Source organism: Equus caballus, chromosome 17, assembly GCF_041296265.1.
Source record: "Equus caballus isolate H_3958 breed thoroughbred chromosome 17, TB-T2T, whole genome shotgun sequence".
NCBI lineage: Eukaryota > Metazoa > Chordata > Mammalia > Perissodactyla > Equidae > Equus > Equus caballus.
The window spans coordinates 40302810-40321128 of NC_091700.1; the positions used below are offsets into that span (position 1 = coordinate 40302810).

Consider the following 18319-nt stretch of genomic DNA (forward strand, 5'->3'; position numbering starts at 1 on the left):
TATTAGAATTTGGAGAGGGAGAGGGGTAATTGTTCAAGACCAGAGTAATCATGGAAGATTTCATGGAAGAAGAGGAAGACTTAAACTGGGACTTAATGATCAGGAATTGGATGAGTTGTGAGCAGGGAAAAGGAAAAGTCTTCTAGTTGAGGGAACCAATCCAAGTTTAGAGGTGGAAATGAACATTGCCTGTTTCTAGATCCGTGAGAAAACCTGCATTATTAGAATTTATTATTTATGTTGGGAGCGAATGTTGTGAGAAGCAATATACTATAACTTAACGTTTCCCAAAATGTGTTCCATTTACCATGATTGTTGTAGAGGAGGAAGGGGAGATAATTTCATATTTTCTTCCTGCAGGTCTCCTGTAACATTTGAATGCTACTATGCATTAGAAATCTTCTAGAGGTTATATCCAACATATTTTAATTTCATTTGACCAGAGGAAGCTTTCTCCTTTTGGAACTATTGTTTCTAGGACACCAGTTTGAAAAATATATATGCCACTTAAAAGTTGTGTGATTTGATCAAGAAATTTAGTCTACCAGATCCTCCCTTCCCCACTTTATGATGATTAAGTTATAATCACAGTTACTGTATGTGAAAGATGTTTATAAATTCATTCAACAAATATTGAGGCTGTACTGTAATATGCTAGCAAGTGAGAGTTATATAAAGGTAAGGGAAAGGTTAGAACTGTGGAATATTACATGAATATGACATTTCTACATCCTTGCTATTCTAAGTATGATCTGTGGACATTAGCATCTCCTAGCCTGCAATCTTGTTAGAAATGCGGAACCTTAGTCTTCATCCCAGACCTACTGAATCAGAACTTGCATTTTCTCAAGATCTCCAGTGATTCATAGGCACATTAAAATTTGTCATAGACTTTTCTACATCATATCCAACAAAACTTCATTCTGCTGTTTCTTGAACACTGTTAGTAGCAGGGAATTTGATATACTTTTGATTTCAAACAAAAGGTTTGCCCTCTTGAAACTTCTACCCTTTGGTCATAGTTTTGTCTTAAAGAGTTGTACAGAATGTCCTTAATATCTCAAATGAAAGCCATTTATATCTACAAGATAAGCTTATGTTTATCTGAGTCCCTCACAAAATGTGTCACCTAGAATTGATCGTAGTACTGATAGAGTGACTTGGCCAGAGATTTGAATGGAAGTTATTGAAGTTATTTCACCATATGTATAGAACGTTTGAGAGCTCTGTGTCACTGTGGTCTCTTGCCTCTGCTACTGCTGATTTGTACTCCTCTCACTGAGCGATTTCTTTTAGCTATCCTTAATTTTACTTTTTCATATTGGACTACTGTTAAATTTTGCTAAGCTTGGAGTAGCCCTATTGTTTCCATGGAACCAGCTCTTAGAGTCCTTCCATCCATATACCCCGTCACTTGGTTGGACACTTTGATTACAGGCGTAGATTATATTATGTGGTAAAGTTCACCTACTATTTTGCCTTCCTCTTTAGTAAGTTTCTCAGAAAATAATCGTCTTTCTATTGCTTTAGTTTGTAATGTCTAAATATGTCAGATTATTAGAACTGAACTATAGGATCCCTTTTAAGAAATTAAATACATTTAGTTACACAAATATAAATGCTCACTCTAAAAAAAAAATACAAGAATGTAGAAAGAAGTGAAAAATCCACCTTTTTTTCTGCTTAATCCCGCTCCTTCAAGGTTAACCTCTATTCATTTATGTTTCCTTCTGAGCCTTTTTTTAATGTTTGAAAGGTATATACTATACATAAAATTTAGCAACAAGAAAGGGGGATTTATACACTATTCTGAGAATTAATTTTTCTCAGAAAAATTAAGCTAAAGTTTAGGCCTTAATATGATCAATGTGTTTTTTTGACTTTAGGGAAGAAACCCTTTTTTTTTGGAGCCAGCAATAATTATTACAATTACTGATGGGAGCAAGTTGACTACTACCAGTGGAGTCCAGGATGAGGTAAGTTATATTTATATTAGCATGGATTATGCAGATGCAGTTGAAAAATCTTTACTTGTATATGCACTGTAAGATATTGAACACCTTTAAATAGGTTTTCTCTAATTATTTGATGCACTCTAGAGTCATCTGTCTACTAGAACCCATCTACCTTCTCAGTTCTTTGTAGCAATGGTCTCCAAATTTTCTTGAATTGGAACCCCTTTCGTGGAAAATTTTTGAGCCTACCCCCATCCCAATTATATGTGTATTTTTGAGTTTATGTGAGGGTGACAATGTCAGTTCGTGTAGTAAATTTAGTAAACTAAATTCTTATTTTCAGGTTAAAAAAATTTGAGACAGCATTCTATAATTTCTTCCCATATTTCAGTAGATTATCATGTGAACTCTACTCTGGAGACTCTTAGACTAGCGTACAGCAAAGCCAAGAGGAGATGAAGACTAGGAAAAGTGAAGATTTGGGTGATTTTTATTCTAAGTCAGTATAGTATTAATAATTTTTAGCTAACTTCGCCTATTCTCTACTAGCATTGCATTATGCAGAGTTGGTGTGTGCAGTGTAGTAGGGTGAATACACTAGATTTATTTTAAGGTTAAGCTGTTTTTATTGTAGTATTTGAACTGCTCTTGAACATTATATTTGGTTTTTAAAATATGTTGATATAGAAAGGAGATGGTTTAGACTATTTACTGTTTTCATTTGCTTTAGAATCTTAATTTTAATTCTCATTGTATCTACAAAGGGTTTGGTTAAGTAAGAAAAGTGTGGTTTTTAAGTTCAGTAATTTTTAGAAATACTTTCATTTGTGTGACATAATAGAATGCAAATTGGACATGGAGTCAGGACACGTGGGTTCTAGTCTTTGTTCAACTACTTTCCAGCAGTGAGCTTTGTCCCAATTAACTGACTTCCCTAAATCTCTATCCTTGTCCATGAAAAAAGATGATAATTCTTGCCTTACCTCATAGGGTTGTTGGAAGACTGAAATGAAATAATGTAAGTGAAAGTGCTTGATAGGCTGTAAAGAAAAGAAAATAGTGCTGTTCTGTGATGAAGGATTGGAACCAGTAAAGAACTGTGATTACCTGACCTTAATTTGGGGAGAAGAGAGCCAGAATTGTTTTGTTTGAGCAGTTGATATTAAAGAGAATTTAGGATATAATTGATGGAGGTAGAGCTGAAAAATTTAGGTAGATTAAAATTCAAAATTAGATAATTTATAGTTTATATGTAATTGGTAGCCTTAGCATGCCCCATAGCTGAACTTAATGGGTTTTTGGGCTTTCTTGAATTTAGTTGATATATGTAGCCAGTAATGTCCTGTCATTATCAGGAATAGGTAGACATTGATTACATACATGAACAAGCAATAGAAATGTTGCTTAACTTTAAATTGGAAACTCTCAAATTGATATTTCTCACTTTGTTTCCTTTTGAAAAATTTGAGAGAAAGATTGAGGTACCAATAGTCAGGTCAGAAATACTATTAATAGAACCCATAATAATTCACTTCTTTATTCAATTTTATTTTGTATAAATTAGAATTCTTTTGATGGTTTTGTTTTGTTTTTATCCTTAATGATTTTGATATGTAGTTGTGATTTCTATTTTTTTATTGTGAAATATTCATAGGTGTGAGAGTATCCATTCAAGGTGCTCTGTCTTACTGGTTTGTAGAAATGCCCTTTGGGATACACTGTATTCTCTTCCCATATATCTGGATGTTTTGTGTGTATTATTTGTTTTGTAGGACCTTTTCTAGCTTTTAAAAATGTTTTGAAATATATATGGATATTGGAATTGCTCACCTTTCTTCCTAGGTCCTAAGGAAGGATATTGGAGAAATGGGGCTATGTGTTTACAATATTCTAAAACTACCTTGCTAGAAAGGTTGGAAAGATTATCCTGTGTGCAGGGGTCTTAGGTTTTAGTTCTCTTATATCTTCTATGATATTTAGCATAGTACTGAGAGTAGAGCTTATGTTAAAAAAATATTAATTATAATTGTATTGAGTCTGGTAGTCATCAAGATATAAATTGATTACTACTACTACTTCTTATCTGAGATGGAAGATTCATTTGTTTTAAGGCAAAGCTTTATTTTGGTTATGTAGTTGGAACATAAGTCTCTGAGTTGTTTTGGCTTTTCAAGTTGCATGTCTTTGATCCTTTGCATGTTTGGTTCTTAGTGTCCCAACAAGACTCATCTCGTGGGGCAGAGAGAGAATGTACCCCACATGTGCATATTGTTGAAGCTTAATTTTTGCTAAAATATTGTGAAATATTGATCTATTCTAGCCCGAAAAATTAAATTATGCGATTCATTTTAAGGAGCCTTTCAGTTCATAAAAAGCATACACATGCATTTTGTTTTGCTCTTGTGCGTATGTGTTTGCACATATGTGTTACATATGATCTATATTGTCATAATTTGTAGTAGGGAATACCAAACATAATTTTGCTTTTATGTCTCTTTCTCTTCAGATCTCTTAACCTTTGCTTTTTGCAAAACTTGATTATTTTTTAGACTTATTGAATGAGTGAAGGTGTCAGTAAAATTTCCACATTAGGTATGTGTGTATATAATTCTTGATTGGCTGTGACTGCTATTGATGTGATGTGTTACTGTTTATGGAGTTGTGCACCCCACCTGTATGATATCCTTTGCTCAAGAGTTATGTTATCTCACATGGTGTATTTATTATATCTGTTTTGTTAGTGCTGTTTTTCAGGAATGAGTGTTCTTGCTGCTTTAAAATCATCCTGATAGCATTTAAGGAAATACAGAGCTCATCTAGTCTCACTCTTTATTTTATAAATGAGGAAATTGAGATCCAGGGAAGCAGAGTGACTAGCTCAAGATTATAACATTTGGTATTGCCAAAATCTGGATTAGAATTGGCCTAAATTCCAAAGACATCCCAGTCCCTCCAGACCATTCCTTTTTTCCCTGATGTATATACTGCCTCTCTGTTCTGTTTTTATGTGTTCTTAAAATTTACCTGATTTCCTGTTTGTCTACTTCAGCTTTCTATACAATTGTGACGTAGCTATTATGTTTTTATTTACTCAGTGTTCCTTGAATGACTATTGTGACCAGGGCATTTCTAGGCAGTGAGGATAACGAAGATGAATAGGATGGGTTTCTGATTCTTAAGTTCACAGTCATATAGGGGAGATCAGGTCTTAAATGGTTTTATGAGTGATAAACTAGAGATACATACTAAGTGTGTGGGAGCACTAAAAGGGGGGGGGGGAAGGTTAATATTACCTATCTTGTATGTGTGTCAAATCCTGTGTAATGTGAATTTTTATAGTCCTTTTAATTTTGATTAAATTCAAGGATCTTGTGGATGATTTTGTATGGGATGTTGCTCATATCTTATATCTGTGAAATTTATAAAGAAGCCTGATATAAAGTTGTTTTGATCCTAGAAAATGTTTAATGGAAAAACTGGTGCCATATTGTCTCTTGACCTGGCTAAGTATGTACAGGCCAGAATGACCCAATTTCTTATAACTTGTTTGTCAAAATAATATAGGGATACTATTTTCACTTACAGGTCATCACTTAGCAGTGTGTTAGGCATTAGAAGAGTAACAGCTTTGTATTACAGATAAAAATCTTGAGCTATATATGATCATTTTACCTTAATTCATGACTTGAATTATCTTCTTTGGCCTCATTTAATAGAAGTCCAGGCCATTGTCTGAGGTGTCATGAGTGTCTTTCTCATGTAGTATTTTTGGATAACTCTCAAGGACTTTTGATGACCGAAAGTATTGTATTGGAAGAGTGCATATTTTTAGCCTTTTTTTTCTTTTTAAATGCAGCTATTTGATAAAACTGGTTGTTTGCAATATTTTCACTTATGAGGAGTGAGTTAGATGGGACTTTGAATTCTGATACACAAGAAAACTATATTGCTTACTCCTGTAGTAGTAATCTTTGATGTTGATAAGCACACTTGTGGGCAAATATTCATAGGTATCATTCATCTGGTTGTATTACTGTTATATCAAATGTTTTGGTAGAATCACCACATTATAAGTAGAATTACGGAAAAAATTTCTTTTTCTGTTTTTTATTCCTGCAAAGATCCTCTCTAGTACTGTTTTGCAATGGGAAAACTGTTCTGTACTATGATTCCAGGAACACGTGGCTAACTATATTGCTCAATAAAGTAGCAAGAAGAAATCCTGCCAGTACTTTCTTGGTGATGAATGACATTCCAGGGTAGTGTAGCAGTTATTTTTCTCTTCCTTGAAAGTGCTAATAGTAGTATTATCTTTCAAATATTGAGATTTCTATATGCTGAAGAATCTTTCTGCATCTGTTTGTCAGTGTTATGATTGCCCTGGAGGCTAGCATTTTAGAGAAGGTATTTGTAGTCAGAAAACTCTTTGCTTTTGACATTAAAAGTTTTGCCATCTTATGAGTTTTCCCAGTTTTTTAAGACAAACTAGGACAACTACTTTCATAACTTCTTGGCAGATGTTCAGAAAGGGCATGTGTTTGTAGAAAGAGAATGTCTGAGTAATCTCAGCTATGCGTTCAAGTGGCTATAGATTGGGGTCTTATCTTTCAACTTGTCAGTTCTTAAAAGTTGTTGCAGAAGTCCTGTCAGTCTTTGAGATGTGGGATTGGTATTAGTGATTTTTCTGGATCATTCTGGGCAGGGTAGATGGTGTTACTTGTACAAGGATAATCTATAATTATAGTTTGTATTTAACTCTTCATGATCTGTGCTGATTAAAACATAATCTAGAAGTTTTTGAATTCTGTTTCTAGTATCTGAAATAATTCAGAAACCATACCCTCTTCCCCCATAAAATGTTTTCATTTCACTAAAATCATTAAAAATATGTGCCAAAAGCTGTCAAAATTATTTTAATGGTGTCAGCAAAGATTTTTAAACATATATTTAACATAGTTGTTTTTTCCTAGTACACTTACAATTTTGGGGAACTTTTTCTTTTTTAAGAAGACTGCTAAAGGAATCTTGAAGGGTGTCATTTTAGTATGATAGAATGTATCAACCAGATCTGTGTATAAATGTGTTCCTGCGTTTTCATGTTTACTCCTTAGTACTGGTGCCTCTTCATATTGATATTACTAGAGGCTCAGTAGCAATATTAAAGATTGGCTCCTCTCTTACTGGTTTGTGATTCAAATGTTCTAAACGTGTAAAACATTACTATATATGTTAGTCTCTATGAATTCAACTTTCTAAGAACATTTAAAAGAATTTTTTGGATGCAGATCATTTACATTTTTTTTAATCCATATTTTTTGGCCCTGTTCTCTCAAACCCTATATTTATTACTGTGGTGTGCTATAGAAATGTATACAGCTGCAATTAGTATATTGAAAATGTGTAATTATAATAAAAATGCATAATTAAAAGTTGATGAAATATTTTAATTTAATACCTATAGTGAATTTTCAGCAATTCATATTTGCAGTACTCTTATTGAATATACCTTTTTTTCCCCAGCTATAACATATCTGTTATTTTATTTATTTATTTATGCTTTTGCTCACTGGCCTTTTTTTTTAATTGCAGTAACATTGGATTATAACATTATATAGCTTTCAGATGTACATCATAATATATTTCGAATCCTGTGTAGATTACATCCTGTTCACCACCCAGAAACTAATTAGAGTCCATCACCAGACATGTGAGCCTAATCACCCCTTTTGCCCTCCCCCTCCTCCCAGAATATACCTTTTCTCAAGTTCATGTGGAAAGAACTCTTAAGGATTGCCTCTAGACAAATACTATAGTAGAATAATTAAAAAGAAATGCTGGCTGATGATTCTTCAATTAAGCTGTATAGCTAGAATAACTAATCTATTATCTAGAATTCTGTGGTAGAATATATCAAAATAGTTTTTATTCAGAGGGTGAAGCAACTTCACTCTGCATTTATTAGCCTGTCAGAACCAATAAACCATGAGACACTTCACATGTAAGGAAAATTTCATTTAGAGGCATTTTTATTATTCTTCTGATTCTAACTCTTCCATATATAAACTCTTGTGATATTTAGAATGCTAGTTTTCAAATGGCTTCATCAGAATCACCCAGAGTGTTTTATAAAATATACGTGCCGCAGCTCTTAATTCTGGAAATTTTGATTTAGTTGATCTGGGCAGGGACCTGGGAATCTATATTTTTTGAAAGTGTCCTAATTTATTCTGATGCACAGTTAGATTTGGAAACCACAGTTTTAGAACACAATATAACTACAAATATATATTTTTTAAAACTTCAGAGAACACGTGAAAATGAACACCTTCAACAAAACAAGTTAAAACTATTTTTTCTTTTTTGAGGAAGATTAGCCCTGAGCTAACATCTGCTGCCAATCCTCCTCTTTCTGCTGAGGAAGACTGGCCCTGAGCTAACATCTGTGCCCATCTTCTTCTACTTTATATGTGGGATGCCTACCACAGCATGGCTTGCCAAGCGGTGCCATGTCTGCACCCAGGATGCGAACTGGCGAACTCCAGGCTGCCGAAGTGGAACGTGTGTGCTTAACCGCTGTGCTGCTGTGCTGGCCCAAAACAATTTTTGACTTAGAAGGCCAGCAAAATTTATTTAAGATAAAAATTAATTTTTGACCTTTAGAATTGTTAAACTTGGGATTGGGTTTCGAAGGGATATGGAATAGGTCTTCTGTGAATATTTTTTAAGATGTTTGATATGATATGTTTAGAATTGATTGTTGGATAGCCCTGAAATGTTAACTTCTGTGCCAGCTACAGTCACTCTGTAGTTACTGCTTATAGTGTGCTGTATTGAGGAGAATGCTTAGACCCTGAGTATGACATGGGGTAGAGGAAGAGAGGGTGAGAAAAGGGGAGTAATTGTTTCATATTATCTGTCATGTGCTTGCTATCCCTGGCTTAGGGCTTTTTATCCAACGGACTATATCGTATTCTATTATCCTTATTATGCTTTAATTCCTGGTTTGGATGTTCATAACTAGCATTATTTAAAAAAATATATGGTTGTATATATGTATTTGTGTGTATGTATACTTGACTCAGATGAGGGCAATTTATAAAGAATTGGTGATAGTTACACTTAATTTTTGCTTTCTAGAGAGTTGCTGCTAAAATAGTGTACAATTGTAAATTGTTCCAATTTTGAATTCTTAAAGTATATTTCAGATTAATTCAATAGTAACTTTTCTTGTGATGCATAGTAACTTTGGTTGTGTATAAGAATAGTGGTGCACCATACGTTTATAGTTAATACTACTATGTTCTAGGTACTGGGGACACAAGATAGAATTAAGCAAAGGCTCTTGCCACTAGAAAGCGTATTGTCTTTGAAGATAGACAAGTAAATAAGCCTTTGTAATACTCTGAGATAAATCTCATGGCAGAAGTAACCAGAAGGTTCTGATAGAACATAAAGAGAGGAGCTAAATTTTGAGAGATGAGTAGGGAGTTGAGCTATGACATTGTAGGAAGAGAGTACAGTGTGCAAAAGTATGAAGGCATGAAAACAGTGTGTTGGGAGACTATAAACTAGTGGAGTATGGAAAGTGTAGGTGGGAGGAGTGGATGCTTGAAATGTAACTAGAGGCCAGATGATACCACCTTAAGGAGACTGGACATCATTTGTTAACATTTGCAGAGGAGGTATTGAAGATGTTAAGCAGGTGAGTCACAGGATCAGATTTGCATTTTAATGAGCTTGCTCTGCTAGCAAGGTGAAAGAAGATAGATTGATTGAAGCATGGTAAGCTGGGAAGAATTAGCAAACTACAGCAACAACCCAGGAAAAACATGGAGTGTGCTAAAACTAAGCCAGTGCTAGATAGGAAGGCAGAAATCTGAGAGATTAGCTAGCTATTCTAGTCAGGTCTTCAAAGATGGTAAGGGAGGAGAAAAAAAGCAGTGTTTGACCAAGGGTTCTGAACTCAGGGTCCAGGTTTGAGCTTCAGAGGTTTCTGTGAATTCTCTGAAAGCTTATCCAGACATTGTCTATCTGTGTGTATATACATTTTTCTGGAGGACAGAGGTCTATAGCTTTAATTATATTCTCAAACAAGTGAAAAAACACTAGTAGTATTTTGAGGTTTCCAACTTGGGAATCTATGTGGATGTTGGTAGTTTAACTGAAATGGGGATGTTGGATAAGTAATAGAAAGAAATATAAAATAATTGTTTGTTAGGGTATGAATGTATTAAAGGAATTATGAGCCAACTTTTAAAACAATAAGCTCAAAGACTTTTTCTTGCCTTTTAACGTTATGTCTTAGGAAAAGTATTTTATATTTAAAACAGAAATAAGCAGAATTTTATCTCTGGATTCTAATGGTTAAAATTTTTATTTTGAAGCAGATTAAATGTCTTAAGTCATCTTATTATTTATTTCTTGGATCTTTGAGTTTTTTAATCTAAGGCCATAGTGATGTGAACATTTAAAATGGCTTATTTCAAACAAGCATGAACATTGAAATTCAGAATGCTAGGACAAGAGCATTGTGGGTGTGGCGTACACCTTGTGCTAGTGTCAAGTGAGTTAAAGAGTATGCAAGCGGGATTCCTCTTCTGTTCATCAGTATGTAATTTAAGAATAGTAGTAGGTTGGCTTTAACTGCATTGGCAGTTTTCTGCTAAACTCAGTTAAAGTCAGCCTCTTAGGTGTATTTCATACTTCTCTAAGTCAGATTACAATTTGAGAGCATGAAAAAATTGGGAGTTCTTGGGTTTCTTGATGAGGCACAGTAACATAAGCCTTAGGCTGCTAGTTGTTTATAGATACCTTCATATAACTATACTTATAGTTATTTTATGTAACTTCCACTTTAAATTGTTCTTTTCAAATGTAATACATATATTTTAAATTTTTTAGATTTGTATAATAGGAATACACTTTGTGCAGTGACTGGAACGATATTGAAACTATGATCTTTACATCAAGGCAAGGCTACAATTTGATCTAGACAAGGCTATTTTGGTATATTTTTCCCCACGCTCTGTCTTTTCAGGTTGAATTACTGATTTTTTCCCCCTTTGTTTTGTTTGTTGTGGTTTTGATGTTTTTTTTCCTTTCAGCTAAAGGAGCAGCCCAGTGGTTTTCAAGAAGTGCCAAAGTGCACTGATCTCATGATGACTGGTGCCTCAGGGAGGGTCATGATTCCTGGATACAGGATCGACCTGATCCTGGATGTCACTTCAAGCAGTCAGATCGTGGGGAAAAGCCTTGTCTAATGGCTAGCCTTCCTCAAAAGTCTGATGCTAGTCATCTCGGAAGGCCTCAGAAAAAGCCTTAAAGGTGAGCAGAGTAGAGTGTAGTTCTCTCTGGGGGCTGTGACTATTTGTTGGAGAATATGATTCAATATAGAATAATAACCCTATCCTGACAAATCCAGGTTGAACTGGTAAATTAACTTTAGTTTATAAACTTGTTGATGATGATGATCAGACCCCAACTTTGAGTTATTAGAAATTAGCCTCCTAACTTTAAGATCTGTAAAGGGAGGAATTTGCTATTTCCTGGCTCTTCAGAACCTTAGGTTAGTCTGTTGTCTTAAATGGAAACAGCCTACTATCACAGCTAAGAAACACCTTGGTTACAAAATTGCATTATGTTGTTAATAATGGATTAAAAAAAATTAGTGAAGTATTCTTTCAGTTTATATATTTATCATCTATCGATTGTATTTCAGGCAGTTGGGCTTCAGAATTTGGAAGGACAAATTTGCATTTGATTTGTCTGTTACAATTTTTAAAAACCATAGCCACCTTTGAAGCAGTTTGGATTTATGCTCATATTTTATTGCATTAAACTTGAAGAATATTAGTACTACCTGTATCATTCGAATAACATTTTTAGCCTCACAAAAAGATTCTTTAGAGATGTTTTGAGCTTTTTGGTTTGGGAAAAGTTTAATTTTAGGTCTGTTTTTCTGTGCTTTGAAGCACTTACAGAACCCAATATTCATATAATAGCCTGATAATAACCATGATGGCTAAATTTTGAAGTAAATTCTAAAACTTGACCTAAGAGGGGCCGGCCTTGTGGTGCAGCAGTTAAGTGTGCACGTTCGGCTTCAACGGCCTGGGGTTTGCCAGTTCGGATCCCAGGTGGGGACATGGCACCACTCATCGAGCCATCTTGTGGCAGGTGCCCCGCATAGAAAGTAGAGAAAGATGGGCACGGATGTTAGCTCAGGGCTAGTTTTCCTCAGCAAAAACAGGAGGATTGGCAGCAGATGTTAGCTCAGGGCTGATCTTCCTCAAAAAAAAAAAAAAAAAAACAAACAGAAAAAACACCTTGTCCTAAGACTTACTAGGATTTTTTTTATTGTCACCTATATTATGTATACATATTATATAAAAATATATAAATTATAAAAAATATATATTATATAAAAATAATATGGGTATGTGCCATCCCCAATGTATGTACATTTTTACATTTAGAAATTATATATATCAGTGCTATACTAGTGTTAGAAAATGTATATAAAATAGAAATATAAATTTTAAAAGATGAGATGAAAAAACTTAATACAAAGGAAGTTCTGATATTTTGTTTCCCACACCGTGCATCATGATGTATACCAGGGGTTGGCAAACTTTTTTTAAAGGGCCAGATAGTAAATATTTTAGACTTTTCAGCCCATATGGTCTCTCTTGGAACTACTCAGTTTCACTAGTGTAGGGCAAAAGCAGCTGTTGACACTATGTTAAATGAACGAATCTGGCTGTCTTCAATAAAATTTTATTTACCAAAACAAGCTGTGGGCTAGATTTGACTGGTGGGCCATAGTTTTCTGTACCCTGGAGTTATACCGTTTTGTAGACCACTGCCTTAGGCCTTGAAATTGTGTTGTATGACTTCTGTTAGGTACTTTTCACGATTAGTTTTAGAGTGCAGTTGATCTTCCTTAATGAAGTGAGCAGAAGAATACTAGTAGTTAGAATGTATTCAGTTCAATTGAACAAATACTTATTGAACACCAATGATGTTCAGACACAAGGTTATGTGCTGGGATCATGACTTTGGTAAGAGAGAGAGGTACACTGCTGTGGCATGGCATAAGAAATAAAATGGTTACAGCACAGCTGCTGAGAAAGTGAGTCTGGCACTGGGAATTGATGTCTCAAGTTGGACTTGGAAAGATTAATTCAAGATTGCAAAGTTGGTAGGTGCAAAGTCATAAAGGTGATAGGAGAGAGCACAGGGGAACCATATATGCCTCAGTACTGATAGTTGGCAGTGTTCGAGAAAGAAGCAGCAGGAAACGAGATGGGACAGAATGGCGTCGCCCATTGTGTATTCTCTGCCAAGGAAATTGGACTTTGCCTTATAGGTGGATGGTAAGCACTGAAGAGATTTTAATAGAGGAGAAAGTGATCAGATTTGGATTTTAGAAAGATGCTGGCAGTAGTGTAGAATATAGAGGAGTCAATATTTTTGGCAACTCTTTTTTTTTTTTTAACCTCCTTGTAAAAGAGGACACAATTGTTTTTGGGTTGGGTTGTTTTATACCAGAAAAATAAAGATGTGCTACATGCATGAACCTCCAAAACTTTATGGTAGATGCAAAAGACCACATATTGTATGATTCTATTTTTATGGAATATCCATAAAATAGATTAGTGGTGGCCTTGGTGTAGACTGGGGACTGACTGCAAATATGCATGAGGGATCTTTTTGAGTGTTGGAAATGTTCTGTAACTGAATTGTGGTGATGGTTGTTAGAATTCTGTAAAATTTAAATAATTGAATTGGACACTCAAAATGGGTGAATTTTATGGTAGGTAATTATACCTAATAAAGTTGTTAAAAAATTAGAAAGACCTAAACTTTGACGTTTGTTGCAGTAAAACTTTGTTAAAGAAATTATTTCTATATTGCTGATTGCCAAGTAATTGCTCTTTCCTCTAAACAAATAATTGATCTTGAATGACTAGAACCAAAAAAAGGTGTTTTTTTAATAACTTAAAAGGTATACATTGTAACTATAAAGTGTAACAGTAGGAACTACCAGCTAAATAAATCAGATTGTTAACTCAATTTTATAAAATTCACTTTGGCTTTAATAATTTTTTAGTTTTACTTTCCTTATTAAATATCATATGAGGAAAATCATCTTAAATGCTTATATTGGATAATATTAATAAAAAGCTAGAAATAGCCTGAGGGAAATATATTTGATTTTTTTTTTTTCAAGGAAATAACTTGGTAAAGAAAGAACCTGAAATACGATGATTTTAAATTTATAAGGTGTTTCCCTATAATCTTGAGAGTCATAAAAAATGATAAAAAGAATAGAAAACAATTAGAAAATGCTTAGTTTCATTCAATAAATATTTATTAAGGGCCTACTAGATACTAGGCACTGTTTCTTAGAAACAGATTGTAAAAGATTCTTACTGTGTTACTTCCTTTTGTTCCCGGCTGTCAAAATAGTTTATGAGGTTGAGCAGTAATCATTAAGAAAATATGTATAAAACTTAATCATATTACTTTTTATTGTTTACAAGGAAACTTCAAATCTTAACTATTCCCAATTCTGTAAGAGTGAGGAAAATGTGTCTAGTATAGCTGATTCCCAAGTTAGAGACAGAGCTGGGACTTGACCATTTTTTCTTTTTACTTCACATCTGTTGCTCTTTACATTCTAGAGTGAGATTTAAAAACAAAAACAAAAAACAGTACTGCATAAGGATAGACATACAGATGAATGGATAAAATTGAGAGTTCAGAAACAAACCCATACATTTATGGTCAATTGATTTTCAACAAGGGAGCCAAGATAGTTTAATGGGGAAAGAATAATCTTTTCAACAAATGGTACTGGACAACTGAATATCCACACTTGGGAGAGTGAAGTTGAGCCCCTGCTTGACACCATATACAAAAATGAAATAAAAATGGACGGGCAACCTAAATGTGACAGCTAAAAACTCTTAGAAGAAAAAACATAGATGTAAATATTCATGATTCGGATTAGGCAGCAGTTTCCTAGATGTGACCCCAGAAGCACACCCATAGAAGAAGTAGATAAATTTGAGTTCAACAAATGAAAAACGTTTGTGCTTCAAAGGATACTGTCAAGAAAAGACAGTAACAAAATAGGAGAATATATTTGCAAATCATATATCTGATAAAGTCCTAGTATCCAGACTATAAAAAGAACTATTACAACACAAAAATGAAAAGACAAGCCAATTAAGAAATGGGCAAAGGATTTGAAAAGATGTTTCTCCAACAAAATATACAGTGGCCATGAAAAGATGTTCACCATTATTAGTCATTAGGGGAATGCCAATTGAAACCATAATGTGATACCACTTCACACCTACTATAATGGCTATAATAAGGAAGATGGATAATAACAAATGTTAGTGAGACTGTAGATAAAGTAGAACCCTCATACGTTGCAGGTGGGAATGTGAAATCATACAGCTGCTCTTGAAAAAAGTTTGGCAGTTCTTTAAGAAGTTCAACACAGAGTTATCCTATGACCCCAAAGTTCCACTCCTCAGTATGTACCCAAGAGAAATGAAAGCATGTCCATATAAAATGTCATATCAGCATTATTTATCATAGCCCAAAAGTAGAAACAACCCAATGTCCATCAACTGATGAATGGATAAACAAAATGTGGTATATCTATACAATGGAATATCATTCAGCCTTAAAAACGAATGAAATTCTGACACTACTACATGGATGAACCTTGAAAATATGCTAAATGAAAGAAGCTAGACACAAAAGGCCACTTACTGCATGATTCTATTTATATGAAATGTCCAGAATAGAAAATTCCATAGAAACAGAAATAATGGCTGCTAGGTGTTGGGGGTAAGTGGAGATGTTAATGGGTATGGGGTTTTTTTTGGGGGTGATGAAAATGTTCTGAAATTAGATAGTGGTGATAGTTGTATAGCTCTGCCTCCCTGGTTTAACCATTCTAAAGAAATGAAATAGCACAAATGGAAAAACTCATATCTTTACCCACCCCATACCCCATTTCCCTCTCTAGTGACTTTCTTAATTTTCTTATTTCTTTTGGCAGCAAAATTGAAGATCATTTCTGATGTCTCCTTGACTTCCCTACCTCCTTTTTACTCCTTAATGTATTACAATCTGGCTTCTGATTCTACCATTCTTAATAAGGTCACTAATGACTTCCTCGTATTCCAAATCCAATCATTGGTTTCTAATTTTTCTCTTTTCCTGAAGTATTGCCAGCACTATTGAACACTCTTTCTTAAAGTTTCTCTTCGCTTCTGGGAGTACACTCTCCTGGCTTTCCTTTGGCTTTCTCTTCTGTTTTAATCCTTGATGTTAGTTTATTGGCCTGTCCCTTAACACTTGTTACTGGTTTAATCTTGGATTTTTTTTCTTCCCTTTTTATTTGACACACTCCTCTTGGGCATTTCATTCATACCCACAGCTTCATCCATCAGTATGTATGGATTCCCATCTATAAACAGATTCCCAAGATTTGTTTTGCTAGGCTTTATCTCTTTTTTTTAAACTTTTCTTATTTTTAATTTTTGATATGATAAACATCACTAGCTGGATATAACCCATGTAAACAAAAACTTATGGGCCTGCAATAATTTTTAAGCGTACAAATAGTGTCAAAGTATAAACTGTACTGCTGCTCTTGGGGGTGTATATATATATTTTTTTTTTTAATTGAGGTATAATTGACATATAACCTTAAATTTGTTTTGGGTATACTACATAATGATTTGATATTTGAATATATTGCAAAACAATTACCACAATAAGTCTAGTTAACATAGATCACCATACATAGAAAAAATTTTTTTTTCTTGTGATGAGAGCTTTTAAGATCTACCCTCAGCAAATTTCAAATATATAATACAGTGTTATTAACTATAGTCACCATGCTGTACATGACATCCCCATGACTTATTTATTTTATAACTGGAAGTTTGTACCTTTTGACCACTTTTGCCCATTTTGCCCACTCCCACCTGCCTTTATCTTTGTTTTTGGTTTTTTTCCCTAAGATTTTATTTTTTCTTTTTTCTCCCTAAAGCCCCCCGGTACATAGTTGTATATTTTTAGTTGTGGGTCCATCCAGTTGTGGCATGTGGGATGCTGCCTCAGCATGGCTTGATGAGCGGTGCCATGTCTGGGCCCAGGATTCGAACTGACGAATTTCGGTCAATTCGTCGACCGAATTTCCTGGGTTGCTGAAGAGGAATGCACGAACTTAACCACTAGGCCACGGGACCGGCCCCATCTAACTGAGCTTTGATGCTGTTTAGGCATTCTCCCTTTTCCCCTTATTTTCTACCTTGGGATATCTGTACTCTCTAACTGGGTATAAAAGACCTTTATGATTTGATTACAAAATTTCCCAGAATGGTTTATTTGGTTTATACTGTCTCTAAGTGCTTCACCAACACTGAACTGTCCCCATTGTTCCTTAAGTACATCGCACTCTTTTATTTATCAGTACCTGTTCCATAATTCTGGAATGCTTCCTATCTCTTCCCACCTTTCTCTCCCCCAAACCTACTCAGTATTTGTTGAGACGCTGGTTAAATGCTACCTTCTGTGAAACTTTTAGGCATTTAGTTGCACTTTCTTCTCTGCACTTCTGGGCTTAGTTCTTGTCACTGTTACCCAGTTTGTATTCATTATGTTACTTGTTTACTTATCTTAATGCCACTAGACTTTGTGCTGGGCTGCTGGCAGGCCTTTTCAGTTTGGAAACTCATATCCTTAAAGTTTCAGAAATGTTATTATTTCTTTGGCAATTTTTTTTCTCTTCTGTGTCTCTATTCTTTCTGGCTATCAGACATCTGACTTGATCCGTTATCATCATCATCATATCATCATGATTATTTATCTTTTCTCTCCTACTTCCATCTTTATCTTTGTTGTTATTTCTTGGAGTTTTCCTTAACTGGGTTGGTCAAGGGGGCCTGGCTTTTGCCAAGGTTTGTATATTTGTTTATTGAGGTGAAAATTAATAACATAAAATTAATCATTAAAAGTGAACAGTCAGTGGCATTTAGTACATCCCTTCCTTGTTAATAAAACTCCTCATACTAGGCAGAAATATAAAGGTGCTGTAACAGAGTGCATTGGTTCTTCTCTAATCCCAAGCAGCAAATTCTAGGATAGGCAGATTTCTTTCATAGACCTTTTCTTGACCAGATAATTTCGGTTTGGGTATCCTTGGATTTTAAACTGTTGTTCTTGGAAATAATCAGAAAAATAACTGAGGATTATGATTGCTGAAGGGTAAAACCTTAGGGAGAGAAAGGAAGTTGAAGGACTAAATCTTGAGTCTTAGAACTATTTCTATG

General features: G+C 34.5%; 1 protein-coding gene across 3 annotated transcripts in view; it reads left to right on the forward strand.

Annotated features, from left to right (window-relative positions):
* The window catches only part of INTS6 (integrator complex subunit 6), an 85960-nt gene that overhangs the window by 19944 nt on the left and 47697 nt on the right, over positions 1-18319 (forward strand). For 2 of the 3 annotated variants that reach the window (XM_070240301.1, XM_023621545.2), the window contains one exon: positions 1887-1976. In XM_070240301.1, the coding sequence (XP_070096402.1) occupies positions 1887-1976 (90 nt within the window). Of the gene's footprint in view, positions 1-1886; positions 1977-11059; positions 11280-18319 lie in introns of those variants that run through there. The other variant, XM_023621546.2, reaches the window with a different exon arrangement.